This window comes from Euprymna scolopes, chromosome 1, assembly GCF_053919585.1.
Source record: "Euprymna scolopes isolate OS-2025 chromosome 1, ASM5391958v1, whole genome shotgun sequence".
Classification (NCBI taxonomy): domain Eukaryota; kingdom Metazoa; phylum Mollusca; class Cephalopoda; order Sepiida; family Sepiolidae; genus Euprymna; species Euprymna scolopes.
In genome coordinates this window covers 177350565-177373171 of record NC_136482.1, presented here as the reverse complement: position 1 = coordinate 177373171, position 22607 = coordinate 177350565, and the positions used below count along the sequence as shown (strand labels likewise).

At 34.5% G+C, this 22607-nt stretch overlaps 1 protein-coding gene across 2 annotated transcripts in view; it reads left to right on the top strand.

The window, feature by feature from the left end:
- Positions 1–22607, top strand: part of LOC145277781 (cyclic nucleotide-gated channel beta-1-like) — a 138602-nt gene that overhangs the window by 7318 nt on the left and 108677 nt on the right. Inside the window, exon 1 of one of the 2 annotated variants that reach the window (XM_080129550.1) lies at positions 13485–14486. The exons of the other annotated variant lie outside the window; for it this stretch is intronic. Within the exon in view, the coding sequence (XP_079985676.1) occupies positions 14387–14486 (100 nt within the window). The 5' untranslated portion in view covers positions 13485–14386. Of the gene's footprint in view, positions 1–13484; positions 14487–22607 lie in introns of those variants that run through there. 2 annotated transcript variants of the gene reach the window in all.

The following is a 22607-nucleotide window of genomic DNA, read 5'->3' as shown; positions in this document are numbered from 1 at the left end:
TCGACAAATCGGGGGAGGGCAGAGCGGTAGCTCTAGATATATCTAAGGCTTTTAACAGGGTATGGCATGAGGGTCTCCTCAGAAAAATTAGATCATAGGGTATCACTGGTAGAATACTTAACATAATTAAATCCTTCTTAGATGAGAGAAAAATCCAGGTTGTCCTCGACGGTCGTACATCGAAACAACATGATATAAATGCGGGAGTGCCTCAGGGGTCTATCCTTGGACCTCTACTGTTCCTGATATTCATAAATGACCTCCTCGACAAAATTTCCTCTGAGATGGGTATATATGCTGATGACACCAACTCTATAACAGGCAGGACAGGAAAACAAATGAACACATATCTAAAGAAATGGCAGAAACACTAGAGGAAGACCTCCAATCTGTAGTGGAATGGGGACAAAAATGGATGGTCATGTTCAATGCCGCCAAGATTAAACTAATTTCATTCAATAATTAAAGAAACCTTCTCTACCACCTATAGCAATAGCCAACGACTCTTTATTTGAGAATACATCTTTCAAACTCCTTGGCCTAATGTTCACAGGAAACATGAGTTGGAACAATTACATTGAAGGCATCGCCAGGGCCGCTGCAAGGAAGGTGGGCTCTCTCTACCGTGCTAGAAAACTACTAACACCTGAAAGTATCTTGTACCTCTATAAGGCCACCATTCGCCCATGTATGGAGTATTGCTGTCATATTTGGGCTGGTGAATCTGCTACTAGTCTCTCGCTCCTTGATAAGGTTCAAAAGAGTCGCAAATCTGATAGGCCCTGAACTGGCATCTAAGCTTCAGCCTCTGTCCCATCGACGAAACGTTGCATCTCTCTGCCTGTTCTACAAGTATTATAATGGTGAATGCTCTGACGAACTGCAATCACTTGTGCCCCCACGGCGTAAACACCCTCGACAAACCCGACTGTTAAATTCCACCCCCACACTGTAGAGATCCCTAGATGTAAAAGATCTTTCTACTCCAGTAGTTTCTTCCCCAGAACCGCTAGACTTTGGAATTCCATTCCAGGTCCCTGCTTCCCCAACTGTACTGATGTGCAGAAGTTCAAGTGCAATGTGAACTGACATCTTGCTGCCCAAATCCCCACATAGTACCCCAGTAGTTGTTGCCCCTGATAGTAGCCCCCTACACCAAAGTGGCAATGTGCCTTGTTTGGGGTGAAAATGTAATAAAAAAAATAATAAAAAATAAAAAGACATGTTTACAAGAAAGTCAGGAGGACAGTTTTTTTAACACGTCCATTCAGCTTGGCGTTCCAGATGTAGGAGAACGAAAGAAAGGGCGAAAGGAGGTCAATATCACCACCTATGAGCTGAAACCAGCAACTGCTGGAAATAAATGGCGATATATCTCCAACTGAGGATGTTGTGCATTGTGTTTATGTAAGTACTGCATATGAACTAGCCTAGATAGCAGTTTGACAAAACGTCTCTATACTTTATGCTGAATACCATTTTTTTTTTTTACATTAGGCATCTTAGCTATTTTAGGATTGGAGGAAGAGTATTTTCTTCAGGAGGCGGAGCTCTCCTACAAAAAAGCTTTATAAATATGATTGGTGTTAATCATTGATATTTCATACATACTTAAATCCATTGAACTTGTAGAATGAAAGACAAGAGTCTCGTTCTAACATTTAATAACGACTTTATTAATTATCTTCATTAGCATGAGAGCAAAGGTTCTCTTATCTGCCCAGGCCTGCACCTGGTTAGCCACAGCAGACGCTGTAGTAAACCAAACTAGGTGCAGAATGCCATTGTCCCAAGAGACAGAAGGTTGCCATTATTATGCCTTGTGGATGCCTTGGGAAAGGCAAAGGGTTAGGGAGTAAACTCCGACAAAAAATCTGGTCTGCAACATCTTTCTGGCAGCTCCTGCAGCTGCGCTGGCACCGACTGTATTGACTTGCCTTTCCATTGCAACGCCGAGAGGGGAACCCTGATAAATGGGCAAACTGAGATTCTCTTATTACCTACCCAGGCCTACACCTGGTTTACCACAGGAGAGGTTGTAATAAACCAAACTAGGTGCAGCATGTTATTGTTTCAAGAGACAGAAGATTGCCATTATTATGAGAGTAAGAAAAAGAGAAGAGGAAAGAGTTGATATGTATGGACGTTGATGAAAGATTAAACAGACCTCTTGAAAAAGAGAGAGTTCATGAATACGTGTCGAAATTAGTAGGAACGTCCTTCTAGGTTTGGACGGGGACAAAAGATTAGAGAGTCCTGCAGGAGAAAGAGAGTTCGTGTGTGTACCGCATTGAAGTCCATGTGCGGAAGTAGCTATGCTGCCTTGTTTTTATTTACATCTTAGTCAAAGTTAGTAACTTACAAGGCAACACAAACCACCTAGGTCCAAAGGTATAGGCTGCTTCTTTAACGTTCTGAATAACTTAGATTGAATTATAAAAACAAACCTATATTGAAAAGTCATTTTTATTTATAAACTTTTAATGGTCAAGTGTAAGATTTGGTAGGTCTGTATGTTGCTAGTTACGGAAACCTTTAGTATGACAGAAATTTGTAGACTTTTTACCTAAAAGACATAGCTAATTATTATTGCAAAAAAAGAGAGTGGTGAAAGTCGTTTCATCTGCATGCCCCTAATTCAAGGACATCTCATTGAGTTGGATTAATTATGAGAACATGTGCCTCGTCTAAATGTACCATATACGATGTAAGAAGAAAATATATATATATATCTTGACAAGGGCAAGTTTCTTTGCCAAAATATATCAATAAACAACATTATTTTTAAATTGTTTATTTTTTGTGCTGGGTGGCTTCAAAACATATTTTATGAATGTGTTCTATTTAATATATATATATATATATATATATATGAAAAAAGGTGGACAATGATATGAGTGTGATTGAATATAACATTTCATCGTTTGCACACACACACACACACACATATATATATATATATATATATATATATATATATATATAGTAGTAAGTTATAAAATATATATGGCAATTAAGCTACACAGAATATTCCACGGTTCATCCACACTAGGATTTATCAGGCTTATATATATTTTATAGCTTACTACCTAGCTCTACCTACGTATTGAGCACTGTTGAAGTAAATACTTATATATATATATATGCACAAACGATGAAAAGTTATATATATATATATATATATATATATATATACAGGATGCCCCAAAAAATCACTAAAGGATTTTAAACTTAAATTCCTTATTTTTGATTATATCTGTAATACAATTTATTCATAACTTATATATATATATATATATATATATATATATATATATATATATATATATATATTTATATATATATGTGTGTGTGTGTGTGTGTGTGTATGCATTAATTATATAGGCACTAGTACTTCCTGCTTATGCAATCTTTAGTATAGGAAGTGATAATTATTGCTGGTCCTGGAGCTTAAACACAGTCAACAAAGCCAACTCTTAGCCAGCAGGAATTAGCATTTAAATAGAAATAAATTAAGAAATTTATGAAATCATGTTATTTCCTCTCCATATCTGGACAGTATCGAATAATGCAGTTTCTAGTCATTTTTTTTTCATGTGAAATTCAACTAGAAAAGCAAGTTATCCTTTTCAAGTTGAGCTGCTTCTGAATGTTTTCCTGATATTGTATGAACTATGCATTTTTCTTACTCTATAACCGAGTTTATTCATACCTTTATTCTGTGGGGTGTCAAGGAATTCTCCTCGCTAAGCAAACCTAATAAGGACACCAAGTCAGTCAGTGATTATCCATCTACACGGTAGAATACGTTGCCATAAGATTGTTTCCCTGAGGAATAAAACATGACTCTCTTTAACATTTAATTCTAATAGTTATAAACACTTGCATAAACCGACCTCATAAGTCATTAACTTTTATCCTCGAGAAGCTTGATAAGAAAAATATAATACTGAATTACACCAATAGCACTTTTCTAATGACCTGAAATTTATATTAAAATTGAACTTTTTTTATTGTGAGTCCATCAATTATGCTCAAAACTATTCAACAGCTTTTCAAGTCCTTGGAAGATATGAACTCCAGGGAGAATTATTTTCTGTTAAATATTTTAAAAGCTTGGTTCTACTCTATCATTAAAGTAAAATCGGCTTGATTCCACAGACTATTTCCAATCGTATTGGTATCGTAAGCTATCTTTCTCAACATCAAGTAGAGGATATATAACAGTTGTGTTAGGAGTGTAATGCTGCATAGAGGTGAATGCTGGACCATGATCCAATCCTCACTTGTTCGTATTCAGCATAACAATCAGATGTATATGAAATATCAGGTCAGATTAGATCCAGTATATCAACTATGATACTTTATTAGCAAAACTGAATATACCATAGTTGATGAAATCCTGACGATTAGTTAGCTATGTTGATTTAATATACTGCATAATCAAGTTGACACATCGGCTCTCATTTTATCGTTAGATTATTAGTTAAGCAACATTGAGCCTGGTCAGTACCAGATGGGTGACCATTTGGGAACACTAGGTGCTGTATGTAGGAGGATGTCAACAAGAGTTGCAAAAACCTAATGTTGTCATCTTCCCTAACAAAGATATACACGAGACTGAGGACCACTTGTGAATTTTATGTTTCCATCAAACTTCCTCTTTCAGTAGAGATCAACCTGCCAAGCGTGAGGGCAACTTCATTATGGTACAGAACGGTATGTTGATTTAGTGATGGTGAGAGGAGAGATTCTTAGACAAAAAAAATGCAAAAAACCTTGAGGTGGGAGGTCAGAATAAAGTGGGAAGATCCAAGAAAACTTGAGTCTAAACTATTAACATGGATATTAGACAATAGAATTTGAACAAAATAAATCTTCAAAACTGCAAATTTTTGAAATTTTTGACATTGAAATGTAGAGGCATTATTGGCCAGAATTTTAAGCAGGACACCACATTAAAAAAGACACAGATCTTAATTGTTCTACAATGTTCAATGTATCATGTTGTACAATGTTCAATGTATCATGTTGTATCATGTTGTATCAACAAATGCCATATTGTGAAGCACATTGGGCCACAGTCTGATTGTTGGATTGTGTAGTGGACTTTCGGTCAGCGTTCAAGTTGTGGATAACTTGACAAAGACTAAAGTTACTTCTCATGAAAGAGGAGAACTATTTATTAAAAAAAAAAAAGTCAAACCAATGGAAATAAAACACTAAGAACTCTGCAAATGACTTCACTTTAAACATGCGGACAAATGGTATAAGCATAACCCGGAGACAGTACTGGAAAACGAAATTATAAAATCCTTTGCGACATGAAGGTACAAACAGATAAATTCATCCAAGCAAGGAGACTGGACATCATAATAATTAAAAAGGAAAGAAAATTGTAGATTTTACTGTCCCTACAGGCCACAGAGTGCAGATCAAATAGATAGAAAAACGAAACAAATATGCAGAGCTTGCAAGAGAATTGAAAGGAATATGGAACCTGAAGAAAATCAATATAATACCAATAATTGTAAGAGCACGAGAAACAATTTCAAAGAATGTGGTTTATAGACTAGAAGAAATTGGAATCAAAGGGAAGACTGACACTATATAATAGACGGTAATACTGAAAACAGCTGAAATCTTAAGGAAAACACTTGAATGTGGAAATCAACCCACATGAGATACAAACATTAATCATTATATGGAAACTGCAATCGAAGTAAAACAAAAATATATTGGAATCCCACATGGAACCAAGAAAACTGAAACTACAAAACTGTAAATTAACTGCATTAAAAAAGAAAAATAGTAGTGTCGGCATAGACTGGTGCTACACCAAATAGTTGTGGAGGGTCAAAGAGGATAGAAAGATCGAGTACAGAAAGCACTAACCAGACCTCAACTAGATGAAGAGAACTGGGACCTTGGAAAGGCTTATTGCCACCTAAATTTCAGTAATGACCAATGGCGATTGCCAGTAAGAAATCAATGGCAAACGACTGTTGCGATAATGTAAATTCATTTACAAATGTTATTGAATGAGGTGGAAGGAATTGGAAATCTGAGGAAACTTGTTGTCACCTAGACTTTAGGTTATTATCAGTGAGTAATCACATATGACTATCTGTATGAGAACTCCTAGTGAGTAAACAATAATAATAATAATTACTAGCAGAACCATTGGAAATTCCATGGTAGTTGAAAACATCGTCACATAAGCAAACAATAGAACGTCCTTCAATAGAATAATAAGTGTAATGTTGGTTCCGATCAGACCATGAATTAAAAAAATAAATATTTTTGTAGACAAATATGGATAACTGCTTGAGATATATTATTACAAGAAATAGAACTGGCTGGCGATAAATAACATTAGTATTTTGATCTGCACCGATCAGACATGCTGGTGATAACTAACTTATTAGTATTGTGATCTGCACCCACCATACACTTCTGGCAATAACTAACGTATTAGTATTGTGACCTGCACCTACCATACACTGGCTGGCGATAAATAACTTATGAATATTATGTTCTGCATTTTTATTTTAAGGGATGTTCAGGATGATAACGGTCGAAGCGAATTAGCGTAATTCCATAGGGGACTCATATGTTATATATTGATGTTGGCATTCTGTAGATGTTCAGTGTAAATAGAGATGCTCTGATATTATTGTAGCTCTTTTGTTAAAACTGCAAAAGTATTTATCTAAGCTAGCACAAATGCCTGGCAAAGCCCGGTGTAAATTATGCTTAAATATGATATTTTAATTCTTTCAGATTTTGTATATATTATTATAAAATTAATGTTCTATCGATTTTTATATATTATAAAGTAGCGATTTTAAAAATAAAAAAATATATATCCATATGATTTGGATGCATTAGCTAAAATCGGAACTGAAATAAAATCTTCTGAAAAAAAAAAAAAATATATATATACATAACTTGAATTCCTTCAGCCATAATCGAAACCGAAACCAAAACTTTTGAAGAATTTTTCATAAAATTATTTATAAAAAAAATAGATTACTAGAGTGCCATCAGTTATAATCGAAACCGAAACCAAAACTTATCAAGAATTCTTGGTAAAATTATTTATGACAAGAAATGGAAGTACATAACAATTAAACGACCCGGATGTAAGCGTGACACAGAAAATAACACACATGCTATCGTATTAATATATAGATGATCAAGATTATTAGAAACCTGACCAGAGATGGGTATTTCAGCTAGTTTGTGTTATTTGTATATTGTTTTCTTTCACTTAGAAATGGAAATACATAACAATTAAACGACCCGGATGTAAGCGCGATGCAGAAAATAACATGCACGCTATCGTATTAATATATAGATTATTATTATTGTTGTTGTTCTGATGCTGTATACAAGTTTACAGACTCATAACAAAGAATAAACTACTTTATGTATATGAACAACTTGAAGCTATTTGTAAAAAAAAAAGAAACAGAAAAGGCTGATAAAACTACAAACACAAAGTTGGTATCTTTTTGATTGCTCTGGATAAATAATATCTAAAAGTTAAATCCTAACTGGTACAGATTTCGGTGAGAGGGGATCTATCTTTCGAAGTAACTCTGATTTTATATCAAGGACTTGCTTCTCTTATGCCGGCTCATTTCTCAAGGAATCTATATAAAGATGAGTAATGTGTCAGTGCATGTCCAAAAAGAGGAATGGGTTGAGTGGAGAAGGTGAAGAAGGAAAAAGAGAGATTAATGAAGAGAGGTAAATAGATAAAACTTTTGCAACGCCGGATAGCCTTGCTAGTCATTAATAAACGGTGTCATCATTTTAAAGCTAACTCATATTTTAACTTGAACATGATGATAGAAGCCATTTCTTTTTTCCATCTTTATATTAATATAATAATATTACAAGACCACTTCCCATGTTTGTGAGTGTGTGTATGTGTGTGTATATCTCACCTCTATGTAACTTAGATGTTACTTTTTTAAATTACTATTTATCTAATATTTATTGAAATAAAAATTTTCTATGAAGTAAAATTTTATTTCTTTTGTGCAAACAAACGAAATTTACAAACTAAAAGGGCATTAATACATCCCGAGTAATGCGGATAGGTGTATTTAGTTTTTAATAATAAAAAAAATTAAAACTATCATTTTTTTGTGGATGGTGGGAGAATACATTCACATATATCTAGATCAGGCTTCGCTGGATTTTTGTCTGTCTGTCACACGATTGATAAAACATTTTCATTGATGAACGTGGAGATTAAATGGATTCATTTAATGAAGATTCATTTTTCGTTAGGTTTTTTAGTTCATATTTAGAATTCAACCTAATTTTTAAAAAACCAGAGAAATCTTTATGTATATTCGGAATAAAAATGTCATACTCCAAAAATCACATAATTGATGAGGGCGGATAAGTCCACAACGATTCAAATTTGCGACCAGCCTTGTAATGCTTCCAAAAATCACATAAATTGATGAGGTAGTTTTATTTTTAACTAAGAAAATCAAATGAGTAACCAAAAAGGGGCTGTCTCCCGTCACCATCTTGAAACAAAAAACGAGGGCAGATAAGTCCACAATGATTCAAACTTGCGACCAGCCTTGTAATGCTTCCGATTTCACATTAATCGTTTTAAATCGTTTAAAAATTATTTTCTTTGTAAAACTACTTGATCAGTTTACGTGATTTTCGGAATATGACATTTCCGTTCCGTGACGGGTACATACATCATAAAGTTTTTTCTGTAGTTTAGTTTTTTGTTTTTGTTTTTCATTAGGTTGAATTTTAAATAAGAACCGATTTTTGTTTTACTTCCGATTCTCATCAGTAGTTGAGTTAGTTCATCCCTGGATAGAATTCCTACTTCCTGTATGAATCATATTGAATTACAGAAAACTAATTATCTGACATCATATCTTAAAGAGAGTATCAAATAAACTGCATTGCATCATGCATTTACTAATTGCAACAGAAAAATAATAAAGTTTTTGTTTATCATCATCATCATCATCATTTTAATGTACATTTGTTTTGGTTTTTGCTTTTTGGGAGGGGGAGGGGGGTTCTCCAAACAAGCCATGAAGCCATTTGATGTAACGAACTAGAAAATACAGGGGGACCCCCCTCCCCCAGAAAAACAGGCCCCGTGTACATTTTATGTGATATCTCCATTATTTATTCACCGATTGCCCTTATTTTAAAGGACATGACAGAATCAACGATTGTGAGTACACCAAGACCCCAGTGGGAGTTGGGACAAAGAATACATTGTGTTAAATTTTACTACAAGACAGGCTCTTTTAAGAAAACCCAGGACAGTTTCATGTGTCAGTTCGAATGTGAAAAGGCTCCATCCAAAAGCAGAATTCAGAACTGGGTGGACCACTTCGAGAAGTATGGGACCTTGGAGAACCTCAACGCTGCCAGAGAGAACCATCCAAGCCACTTGGGACGTCCCAAGAAGCGAACAGCCGAGCTGGTCGAAAGAGTGAGAAAGTCTCTCCAGCAGAGTCCGAAACGCTCTGTGCGTAAGTGAAGTCAGTCCCTCGGTATGTCCTATGAGACTTGCAGGAGAGTGCTGGTGAACGATATCAGGGCTTACCCATACAGAATACAGACGCTGGAGACCCTTACAGCCTCAGACAAGAATCAGAGGAGAGCTATGGCAGTCAAGATGCTCGAGAAAATCGAGGAGACACCAAGTTTCCTTAACCTCCTTTGGACCTCAGATAAAGCCAACTTCCATCTTGATGGAAAGGCGAACTCCAAGACAAATGTCTTCTGGGGATCCTCCAGACCCAATGAAGTAGCCACCAAACCCCTGCACTCTCCTAAGTGCACGGTGTGGGCTGCAATCTCGACCAGAGGCATCATCGGACCAATCTTTATCGAAGAATCTGGCGCAGCAGTGACAGTCACCAAGGAGCGGTATGTGGAGGTCCTCAAAACCTTCAAGAGTGAGCTCCAGACCATCTACCCATCGCTCATGAGCAAGTTCTGGTTCCAGCAGGACAGAGCAAGTTCTCACACCTCAAACCTGTCCCGAGATTGACTGAAAGAGAACTTCGGAGGCCGAGTGATCAGTCTCAAGACTGATTTTGAGTGGGCACCCCATAGCCCGGACCTAAGCCCCCCAGATTTTTTTCTTTGGGGCTATCTTAAGGACAGAGTCTACATAGGGAAACCCAGAACCATCACGGAACTCAAGGAAGCCATCAGGGAGGAGATGAGAGCCATTACCAATTCGGTTTTTAAGAACGTCATGGACAACTTCGTGCTGCGCCTCAATGCACGGAGCTAAATGGAGGCCATCTAGAACATATGCTGTAGAACGGAGAAAAAAAGGCCAAAGACCCTAGTGTTTTGATATGATGTTTTGAATACAATAAACTAGTTATGACCAAAGTTTCATTTCATTCAGACAAAACACTAAGAAACGAGGCCTAATTAGATTTGGGGCCCGTTTTTTTTTGGGGGGGGGTCACCCTGTACTACTTCAAGGTCCAAAGCAGTAATTACTGGGGATGCAGTTACAACACTCCTATCCCGTCACAGTTAACCACCTGAAGAAGGCTAGAGGATGAGTTGGCCGAAACGTGATGAAACAACAACAACAACAACAACTATGAAGATGAGGATAACAGTCCGCAATAAAAAGAATACCCCCCCACACACACACACACATATATGTCTATAATATAAAGCTGAACGTCTGTGTGTGTGTCTGGTCACGAATAGGCTCCTATGTGGTTGACTATTATAGAAAACTGATCACATATAATGATAGATGTATCAAGACACAGGAATGGGTATGTTTGATCTGGCATAATGATGAAAAAAAATGTTTACAAGAGTTTTTGACATAGATGTACATAAGAATACTTGGATAAGTATGTTTTAACTTAAATAGGATCGGTATAATAAAATTGTGGGGTCTGCGTTCGCGCCTGGCCTTCATAAAATGGAAATAGGCACAAACTTTAAAGACTTTTCATATCTATCTGCATAAGTATACTTTGATAATTATGTTTCAGTTTGAAGAAATATGGTAAACAAAATTATGGGATGTTCAGTCGCGCCTGACCTCCATAGAATGGAAATGTGTCACAAAGTTTAACAAGGTTTTTTAATATAGATCCACAGAATATTGTGATAAGTGTTTTAGTGTGAACAGATATGGTATAATAAATTATGGGGTTTATCTATTTTATTTTTACTTTCATCATATTTTGCTTTGGTTTTGATACCCCCAAATTCGAAGCTATCTCTTTACAAGCCTTCCTTTTCATAACGTATCATACTTTCATAAATCAGAGTCCATTTTCTGTAGGCTGTTTTTGAACCCAGTCAACGACAGGTACTTTTGCTAGTATATATATATATATATATATATGTACTATAAAATAAATGAGTTAAAAAAGAATATTTTCTCCATGAAGCAAACTTATCAAGATAGAAGCTCTATTCTGTTTAGAGGAGCAATTCGTAAATTAGATTTTAAAAAATAAAGTTAACAAGTTACATAGAACTTTATTAAATCATCAGATCAATTAGGAAGAAAATGAAGTGAAAATGGAAAAGGACTTCTTTAGGTCATGGCATTTCCAAGCTAAATGCTTCTCATCAAAAGAGGAGGAAAACTGGCATAATAGCACTATATGGGTATACAAAAATAAAAACGTCTTGAAAACATTTAAATTAGGAATGAAAAAGCAAAAAAAAATATATATAGGGCGAAATTAATCGGGACTATTAAAGGTGATGGGGATGAAAAACGAGGAGAGTTGGCAGGGGAGAAAGTGGATAATGAGAAAATAGAAAAGAGAATATAAAAGAGTAAGTAAAATAGTGAAACAAAAAATGGGTGGAGAGAAAGGAAGAAATATATAATATAGTCATCCACATGGAGCACTGCTTTGCTGTTTCACAGCTCATCAGTGCGGCTAGACAAGCAACTGCCTCAAGCCAGGATCGAAACCCAATCAGCCAAATGACAGTCAAGGCTTCTCACCATTACGCTATATGGCTGCTGCTGTGTGGGTAATGAATAAACAATGTTTTGACATCGTCCAAATGCCTCCGCTCAATCTGTTTACACAAACTGGCAGCGTGCTAGTATATATATATATATATATATATATATATATATATATATATATATATATATATATATATATATATATATATATATACTAGCACGCTGCCGGTGTTGCCCGGTCATAAAATATGCTTAAATATGATATTTTAATTTATGCAGATTTCATATTTATTATTATAGAGCCAATTCTCTATTAATTACTATATTTTACCCAATATATGGTCGTGATTTCAAAAGTTTTTAAAAGAAATATGAGTTGGGTGCCATCAGCTAGAATTGAAACCAAAACATGCAGCTATCAGGTAAGTACTGTATTTGAACACATGCAATAGTTATGGCATTGAATCCGACTACACACACACACACACACACACAAGATTCAAGCAAGGACGTCCGGACGGTCCACAAAGTTTTATAAGAAGATATATTTGAAAATATTAAGAACTTGAAGCATAAAAACTTTTATTAAATTAACTGAATTCAGCATTTAATAGCCACAAAAAGGCTGATGTGTCGTAAAACAAAACCCTAAAATGAAGGGTTTTTTTTTTTAGGCAGCATAATTTGAACGAAGTTTTTGGAAATTCTCAAAACGATGGGACACCAATAGTTAACTTAGACTACTAAGAAAGACATTCTCTTCTGGCATTTCGATACAATTAGACTTTAATGAAAGGCTTCTCCTTTTTTTTCAATTTTTTTTTTTTAGTCTGTTTTACGATGTTAATAAATTACATTGTGCATTTGAAAAGTGTAGGATGTTCAAGTTTTGTTCAAGTTTTGTCCTTATTTTCTTGATGTCTTTCTAAAAGGCCGTCTACTTCTGCTGCTACTGCTGCTTGTCATAATGCTATCATTTGTAATTGGGAAATGTGGCATTAGCATTTTCTTTCACGTCGTACTTTGGTTATTTACATCAAGCTTTGTGTGCGCTTCTACATATAATGCATGATTGGCAGTCTCCAATCTAACCCCCTTCTCTCTCCCTCTTTTACTCTCTCCATCACTCGTTCTCTCTCTCTCTCTCTCTCTCTCTCTCTCTCTCTCTCTCTCTCGTTTTCTCAATCTTCCCTCTCTTTATTACTTTCTCTCTCTTTTTCTCGACCCTTTCTTTCTCTCTCCCTACATTTCTTTATTTATCTCTCTCTCTTTCTCTCTCTCTCTCTCTCTTCCCTCTCTTTATTACTTTCTCTCTCTTCTCGACCCTATAGATATATATCACTCTCTTTCGCTTTGTATCACTCTCTTTACTACTTTCTCTTTATCACACTTTCTCCTCCTCCTTCTCCTCTCTCTCTCTTTCTTCACCACTCTTTTTACAACTCTCATTCTCTTTCTCCCATCTCTCTCTCTCTTTCTCCTCTTCTCCTTCCCCCCCCCCTTCGTTTTTGCTGTAACTCTTATGGAAGTAGAGGAATGAACCACACAAATAGTCTGCTCTTACTACCGCTGCTCCACAATATATTGATCTGGTGAATCAACTGATATGTTGCATTCTGAAATTATACCACATAATATTATGCAGTTATAGACAAAAACAAAACAAAACGAAACCCCCCCATAAATTGGATGGATTTTAAAACTCAAAAAAAAAAAAAAAGAAAAAGAAATTATAATACCTTTAAAAACAAAGACCTTATAATCCAAATCGAACTGTTTACATAAATAGATGTATTTTTGAATTCCTAGCTCTAACCTAACATATACTGTTATTGCCAAAACAAATATTGATACTCTTAAAGCATTTCATAAATATTTAAAGTAACCATTTTTATTAATAAGGACTATAAGAATCTAAATTTAATGCTTTTGAGTCTTGTCATTCGAGCATTTTGTAAAGTATCTCATCTGACATAAAGGGAACAATCAAATCCACCATTTTTTTTTAATCTATATTCTATATTTAAACTAAAATCTACTGTTTGCCGCCCCCCCCCCGCGCTCTTTCATAACAAATTTGAAATTGTAAAAAAGCAGAAGATCGGAATACAAGCGATAATAACAGACCTTAACAAAGACACCCCTCAACCAAGAATCACACTCCAGGCTTAACGTAAAATAGTGCTAAGAAATCTAAATACATCTTTTGTACATATTGACATACACACATTATATATATATATATATATATATATATATATATATATATATATATATATATATATATATATGCATGTATGTTCTTATAAAGACAGAAGCACATTTTTCTTATTTGTCTAAACCAAGCAAAACAAGAGAGGCGAGTTTCCTCTTCGATAAATAGCATGGCCAGAACTGGAGATGTACACCGATGTGGGTCCGTCTGATCACGATTCAGATGAGTGCATATCACTGAATGAATTCCATGTCTGTAATCAGGAGTGTCCACTTATTTCTAAAGGTAAACATTTTCTTTCTCTCTCTCTCTCTCTCTCTCTCTCTCTCTCTCTATATATATATATATATATATATATATATATATATATATATATATATATATCTTTATTTAAAAAAAAACTCTTTTATATATGTCTCTGTTTCTCTTCTGAAATGGTTCCTCACTCATCTGATAGTCAAGCTCCTTCATCGTTCACTATAAACTGGTTACAACACGTCTATCATCTTATCGATTAACTCCCAAAATGTAATATATAAAGTAAAATCTGCAATTTTTTCTTTTTCTTTTTTTTTCTGCTTACTAGTGTTGGGACGATTAGTCAGAATTGGAATCGGAAAAATCAGAACTTTTGGGGTATTGGAATCGGTATCGGATCGGAAAAATTCAATGCCAAAAACGTTTCTTTTAATCATCATTTTTTTTATTTGATTTTCGTTTAAGAAAAATCTACCACTGCTGATAGCAATAATAAAAAAATAAATATTTATTGATTAAAACTTCCAGTAAAACTATAATCTATAGATGACACCCTCGCAAGTGTGTTTTTACATTTGAGAAAATATAAGCATATTTAAGATGTGTTTTTACGGTAATCAGGTCAAAATAACTATTTTATAGTTACAGAATCGGAATCGGTAATTGTATCGGAATCGGTAAAAATACTGAAATTGTCCCATCACTACTGTCTATTAACTTTATTATTTTATAAGATATTTGGTTAGTTTCATATAATAGCCACAATACTGCATCACATAATTTACACAAAATAAGCCCAAAATGATTGCAAAGAAATATAATAACATTAAATGAACTTGTCAAAAACGTTTGTTTGGACAATAATTTAGAAACGTTTATGCACATAAAGTGCTTAATATTGTTTTATATAGAGCTTTATAACAATAATAAATAGTTCAAGCTATATACTTTCCAGTTAAGTCAAATCAATTAACTATATTTTTTTGAATTTTTCTTAATAATTGAGCAGTTTGCTGGGGTTCACTCCCATTAACCTTACACACACACACACACACACACACACACACACACACACACATATATATATATATATATATATATATATATGTGTGTGTATATATATATATATATATATATATATATATATATATATATGGTTGTAGGTTCAATCTCTGTCTAGAGAAAGTTGCTTGTTAGTCTAGCCACACTGATGAGTTGTGAATCAACGAAACAGCACTGTGTGTAGAGCACTGTCGTAAATATATCTCACCTGCTACTTAAATGGCTAGCTCGCTGTTTGCTTGTTTGTAAATAAACAAGCAGCTCGAGCACTGTAAAAGCAGTGAGTGACTATATATATATATATATATATATATATATATATGTACATATCCACATACAGTACTGTTTCGTTGTATCACAACTCATCAGTGTGGCTAGATTAGTACATTTCCCTAGTCGAGGATTGAACCTACAACCATCGCATTGATAGTCGGCAGTTCTACTGGTCCATGGGTGCAGTGCTCGCAAATGACCTCAACAAATGTCCATTTAAATAAACACTTGTCCACCGCTTACAGTGCTCGAGCTGCTTGTTTATTTACAGACAAACAAACAGCGAACGTCGCTTTATAGCCATTTAAGAAGCGAGTGAGATACATTTACGACAGTGTTCTACCCAAAGAGCGGAGCTTAAATATATAGTCATCCACATACAGTACTGTTTCGTTGTATCACAACTCATCAGTGCAGCTAGATTAGTAACTTTCCCTAGCCGAGGACTGAACCTACAACCATATACATATATATATATATATATATATATATATATATATATATATATATATATATATATGTATGTAAGGTGAATAGGAGAGAACCTCGGCAAACTGCTCAATTAGTAAGAAAAAAATTCAAAAATAATTGCCTAATGGAGACAGATATAAACAGAGGCTGACATAGCCGACCAATTATAGGTCCCTTTTGTTTACATTTGAAACCGGCAATACCAATGTTGTTCTGATCTTCTGTAACATACACACATATATTAGGCATAATACTGCTCCTTTTTTTTCTTGATATTCATGTTCGCATATATAATATAATTAAATAAGTAGTTAATTTAGTCTACGGGGCTGGGAATAAATACAGAAAATGACAAAGTGAAAAGTGCAATTCACTTTGCGATGTTTTTAGTCCATGAAACTGGAAATGGACACGCACACTAAAACACGAGCGTCAACAAAATGATGAGTGATGCATAATATACTGTCAGAAATAAATTTGAATATTAACCACCAACACACATGTACACACACACGCACACATGTACATGTCGTTTCAGCAACAAAAAACAACAAAAGTGCTCGAGTGTAAAACACAAGAGCAGTTGATTCAAGAAGTGAAAACTGAGTATCTCAAATAGAGCTTAGGTGTATAGTATGTAAATAATAAAAACACACACACACATATTTCTACATGAAAATATGAAATGCTATCTTTATAAGCAACATGAACATTTTCATTTTGTTAGATACTGTGTTTATTTTTTATTTATAATATACTGAAGGCTGATTCCCAGCTGACTGCAACATTGTCGTTTTCAAGTCTAATGCAAGCAAATTCTTGTTGAACCGTCATCTTGAATAATCAAATTCTACCCACTTTCAACTATAGTTACCAGTCATCATGGTGTTCACCGTACACATGACATACTTACTACCTATCTCATACTTACTACCTATCTCTACTTACATATCGAGCACTGTCGAAGTAAATACTGAAAATAGATACATAAAATGTTTATATAAATACATATAATAATAACAATAAATATATATATATATATATATATATATATATATATATATATATAGTCATCCACATACAGTACTGTTTTGCTGTTTCACAGCTCATCAGTGCAGCTAGACAGGCAACTGCCTCAAGCTAGGATTGAAACCTGACCGCCCAAATGACAGTCAAGGGTTCTCACCATTACGCTATACGGCTGCTGTGTGAGTAATGAATTTAATGATGTTTATATATATATATATATATTATATAATCTCAATTAAGCTACAGAGAGGCTTTCTTGCTTCATCCCTGTAGTGAATCGTCAGGCTAAAACGCCTGTATAGCTTATTGCTCTAAATATATTTTCATAACTTACAATGTAACTCTACTCACGTATATATACGGAATATGAACTTGTGAGTAAAGGCAATAATGGGATCCTAAATTGAAACCTCATAACTGGACGTAATTTCATATACCAAGTAAGGATTTCAATGATATAAAGATAGCAAATAGAAGCATTTAAGATTTGACATATAAATGAAATATGAATGTACTAGACTTTTTAGTCTGTGCAGCAAACGGATACCATAATACAGTTCACTACACCTTATTATAACAAAGGTTCATGCAAAATTTCAGGCAGATCGGCTCAGTAGTTTCTGAGAAAAGTGAAACGGACAAATAAGACTAAGAGAAATGTAATACATATTCTTAAAGAAAATCGAAAATGTTTATGCTTGCTATCTTTATCATCAAAAATTCTTGGTATATGAAACTGCATCAATTTGTGAGGTCACAATTTGGAAGGCCAGGATAGTGTCGGGTCGCCCCTTAGCGGTCATTATTCCTAGGCTCATTCTGACCCCCCTTACTGGTAGTACTGGTTAATCATTTGTAAACTATTAATTTTTAAAAAATATCTGATTACAAAAGAAACTCTAAGTAAGTGAAGATAATAAGAACTCAAAACATACAGACTTTTAAAATGACTTTAGTCATAAAATAACACAAAAATGGTGGAAGTATCATGGAAGATAATAACCTAATGTCATAATGTAAATTAAACAAAAATTTACAACATAAATGAAGGTTTGAAGACATTAAAAACTTGGATAAACTCATTGAACAAAATGTCTGGATTCAGCATTTAAATAACCCAAAAGGGTTGATATGCCATAAACTCTAAATCAACGCATTTTAATTTGTTGTCTGTATTATTTAGATTCTGCAAACTATTGTCCTCATTTTGAGTGTCATTTTCACAACGTTTTAGTTGATGTAACTTTCAACCCTCTTTAGGTGTAATTTGTCGAACTCGGGAATGTTTCTGTCAAACTCAAGGAATCTGCATGAAATTTTTGGACAGAAGACTTTATAATAGAACCACTGGATACGACATTAATCCATTCTGGGGGTTGGGATCGTAAGGTGAAATCGCCCTATGGCGGGGCTTAAGTAAAATTTTATACAGTACATATTAAAAATTAGTAACAAAATACAGTACAGTATATAATACACATGTATATAATTAAGTAACATTATAAATAGGACGATAAAATGGTGCAAATACCGTAACCAGGAGCCAGAAAAACATTGTATTCCACATTGTAACCTGGGGGGGGGGCTATCCCGGGGGCACCATATCTCGGTGTTCTACTGTATTTATTTCACGGGGTAGTATGTTCTTTCTTTGTCAACCATAACTGGATAGAGGTTCTAAGCAATTCGCAATTGGACCTTCAACCTTCAGGAGAATATCACTTTTACAATTGTTTTTTCCAAGTGCTATAACCACTGTGCTAAGGGCCCTTGTGAGTTCTGTTCGAAATTCTGTCCAAATTCGTGAGTTCGACAGAAACATTCCCGAGTTCGACAAGATACATCTAAAAAATGTTTGAGATTACATCGATTGAAACATTGTGAAAATAACATTCAAGATGAGAGCAATAGTCCACAGAATCCAAATAATCCGAATAACCAATCCTCATCTAAAAAATTCAGAAACGTTAATTTGTGAAACATTGTTTATTCTTCATTCATAAAAGAATCGATAGCAGCAGCAGCAGCACTGTCACACAAATATTTCCATTACAGTTTTGAACTTTTGTAGATGACGGATGATTATTTGGATTAATTGGATTAATTAATGATCTAATCTTGAGTGTTATTTGCAGAAAGTTTTGATCAATGTAACCTCCGACCTTCTTCAGGTGTATAAATCGCCATGTATAATATTGGGAAAGGGGGGTAACTCTATACTTCCTATGTTTCGTATTTAGGTTCTAGTTGAAAGTAAAATAAAATTAAAAAAATAATAATGAATATCATCAAGCAAAATACTTTGAGGTATTATTTCTAAATTATTTATGACAAAAAAAAAATGGGAAGGGTTAAAGTTTAATTAGATCCATTAACCAATCATAAGTTCTTAAAAAACATAATTTATGAAAATAAGAAACCATCGGTAAACCATAAATGTTAAAGGTTAAATCAAACACCTAAATACGAAAGTATAGAGTTAACTCTTTCCTAATATCAAACATGGCGACTTTAACCACCTTCTTACTCTGGGTGCCATGCTTTAACACTTGATAAAAGTCGGAGGTTACACCGGCCGAAACGTTGTGCAAATAACACTCAAGATGAAGATTAGTCCGATTAATCAAAGTAATCAACGATTTGGTCAATGTAACCTCGAACCCTCTTTAGGTGCATAAATTGCTGTCTTTGATAAAGGGAAAGGGTATAATTGAACACATTCAAAGTTTCGTATTTTCGAGTTGAAAGAAAAAATTTTTTTAAATATCAAGCATAAATTTTATTGACTTTATATTTTTTAAAATTTATTTTACTCCGTTTCCTTTTACCAAACATGGCGACTTATACACCTGAAAATCGGAGGTTACATTGACCAAAACATTGTGCAAACTCAAGATGATAACATTACTAAAAAATAAATAATACAAATAATTCCATGTTTTCAATTCTGGCGAGTTTATTTTACGATAGAAAGGGAACTCAAATTAGTTTCCTAATTTTTTTTCACTTTTTCAAAAGATTTCTTTAAAATGATATTTTGAAAACCTTAAACTCTCAGAATTTTCTTTAATCTTTCATTAAAATAAAATAAGACACTTTTTGCTCCAGTTTTAATCATTGTTTCAATATGATTGGAAAATCTTCACTTGTATATAAATGACACTTTTTTTGTGTGCAGGTAGGGAGGTGTGTGTGTGTGTGTGTGTGTACGCACGCGCACGTATGTGTGCGTTTGTTTCAAATGGACTCTGAAACGGCTAGGCCGATTTATTTTAAATTTCATAGAAATGTACATAATGTGCCCGTGAGTATTTTTACATAGGTTTTGTATAAAAATGTCTCTGATAAGTATTAGAAATCGATAATCGAAAAAAATCTGATTAAAGAAGGAAATCCAATTTTGAACAAAGTTAACACTGCATACAGCCTAACATCACAAGTGCATTTGAGAAGTTTCATGATCGCACAAGCAGAAAGGCCCAGCCTATAAAATCAATAGTAAGTTCTTTGATAAGACAGGTATGCATTCTAAATTAATGTTTCTGTTTGCACCACAATTAAACCCTGATACTTAACTTTTGTATTTTAAACTTTAATTCAAGCCATTATATAAAAATAATTTAATAAAATCAACAATTTATTGTGGGCTAAGTCACTGCGGAGAGGCAGGTGAATCTTCCTCCCGGTGCATCATGATGGGTCCTCCAACAAGAGAAGTTAATCAATCGATTTGATCGAAAAATTTCACCGATTTCGATGACAATAAAAGTATTGGAAATGTGAAACAACTGTTGATCCTCATTCAATCCCGGGCAACGTCGGGTCTCCGTGATAGTTATAAGTTAAATTCAAATAGAATAGGTACCAGCATTACACCCTGATTATCAGCTTTCAAAGAGAATTTATGGGATTTTCTCTCTATGGTTTAATTAGTGGGATGTTACAGACAAAATATATAAACATATACACGATGTGTAGAAGTGGGATGGGTGGCCAACAGGATGGTTACCTCCCCTTCCGGACATCCAAACGGAGGAAGGAGTTTCTAATCTTATTCGAACTATCTCTATCTCTCTTTCTCATAATATTTTTCAGTGAGTACTAGGACTTATATTTGAGTCTTTGAGGCATATAATCAAAGGGTTGATCCCCGGCATAACTTGATTGTGGTGCCGTCTAGATACACGGTAGTACCAACGTATGAATTGATTTGTATAGACCTTTTGAAATGTTTATAAAAATTTTTTTGTAAACATCTACTTTATCTTGAGCACTTTTTAAAAATATGTGCTTGGAGTTCATTTTATCCACACTTGTTCAATTATCTCTCTCTCTCTCTCTATATATATATATATATATATATATATATATATATATATATATATTTACTATAATAATTAAATACCTACAGACACTAGTGTTTCATCCTTTCGGGATTCTTCAGTGCAGGGTGTCACGATTACTACCAGTCGAACGATTCGAACCCCACGACACGAGACATCTCTGGCTCGATTAGCGGAGGCCGTATCCATTCGGCTACCATTAACCGTGTGAAATAGCGTTGAATTTTAAACATTTTAATTTAAATGTTCATTACGTCAGACAGACAGTGATCAAATCGTTATACGATGATCTACGCATAAGAGCTAAATTGACCGACTTTTAATTCAACTGAAAGTGCTCAACGATAAGAAACGAATTTCTTAAAGGGGCTGTCATAATTATTTTTTTACTATAATAATTAAATACCTACAGACACTAGTGTTTCATCCTTTCGGGATTCTTCAGTGCAGGGTGTCACGATTACTACCAGTCGAACGATTCAAACCCCGCGACACGAGACATCTCTGGCTCGATTAGCGGAGGCCGTATCCATTCGGCTACCATTAACCGTGTGAAATAGCGTTGAATTTTAAACATTTTAATTTAAATGTTCATTACGTCAGACAGACAGTGATCAAATCGTTATACGATGATCTACGCATAAGAGCGAAATTGACCGACTTTTAATTCAACTGAAAGTGCTCAACGATAATAATTATGTCAGCCCCTTTTAAGAAACTCGGTTCTTATTGGTAAGCACTTTAAAGTTGAAATAGAAAGTCGGTCATCTAAGCTCGCATGCGTAGCTCATGATGTTATAATCATTACGGTGTTATCATCACTATAGCCGGATGTTACGACATTTAAAAAATAAATGTTAAAATTTCAACAATATTTCTCACGGTTGAGATTGGACGTGAGGTTTTGTTCCTTGCTAATGGAGTCAGAGATGGCTTTGTCGCCAGGTTCGAATCTCCCGACCGGTAGTAA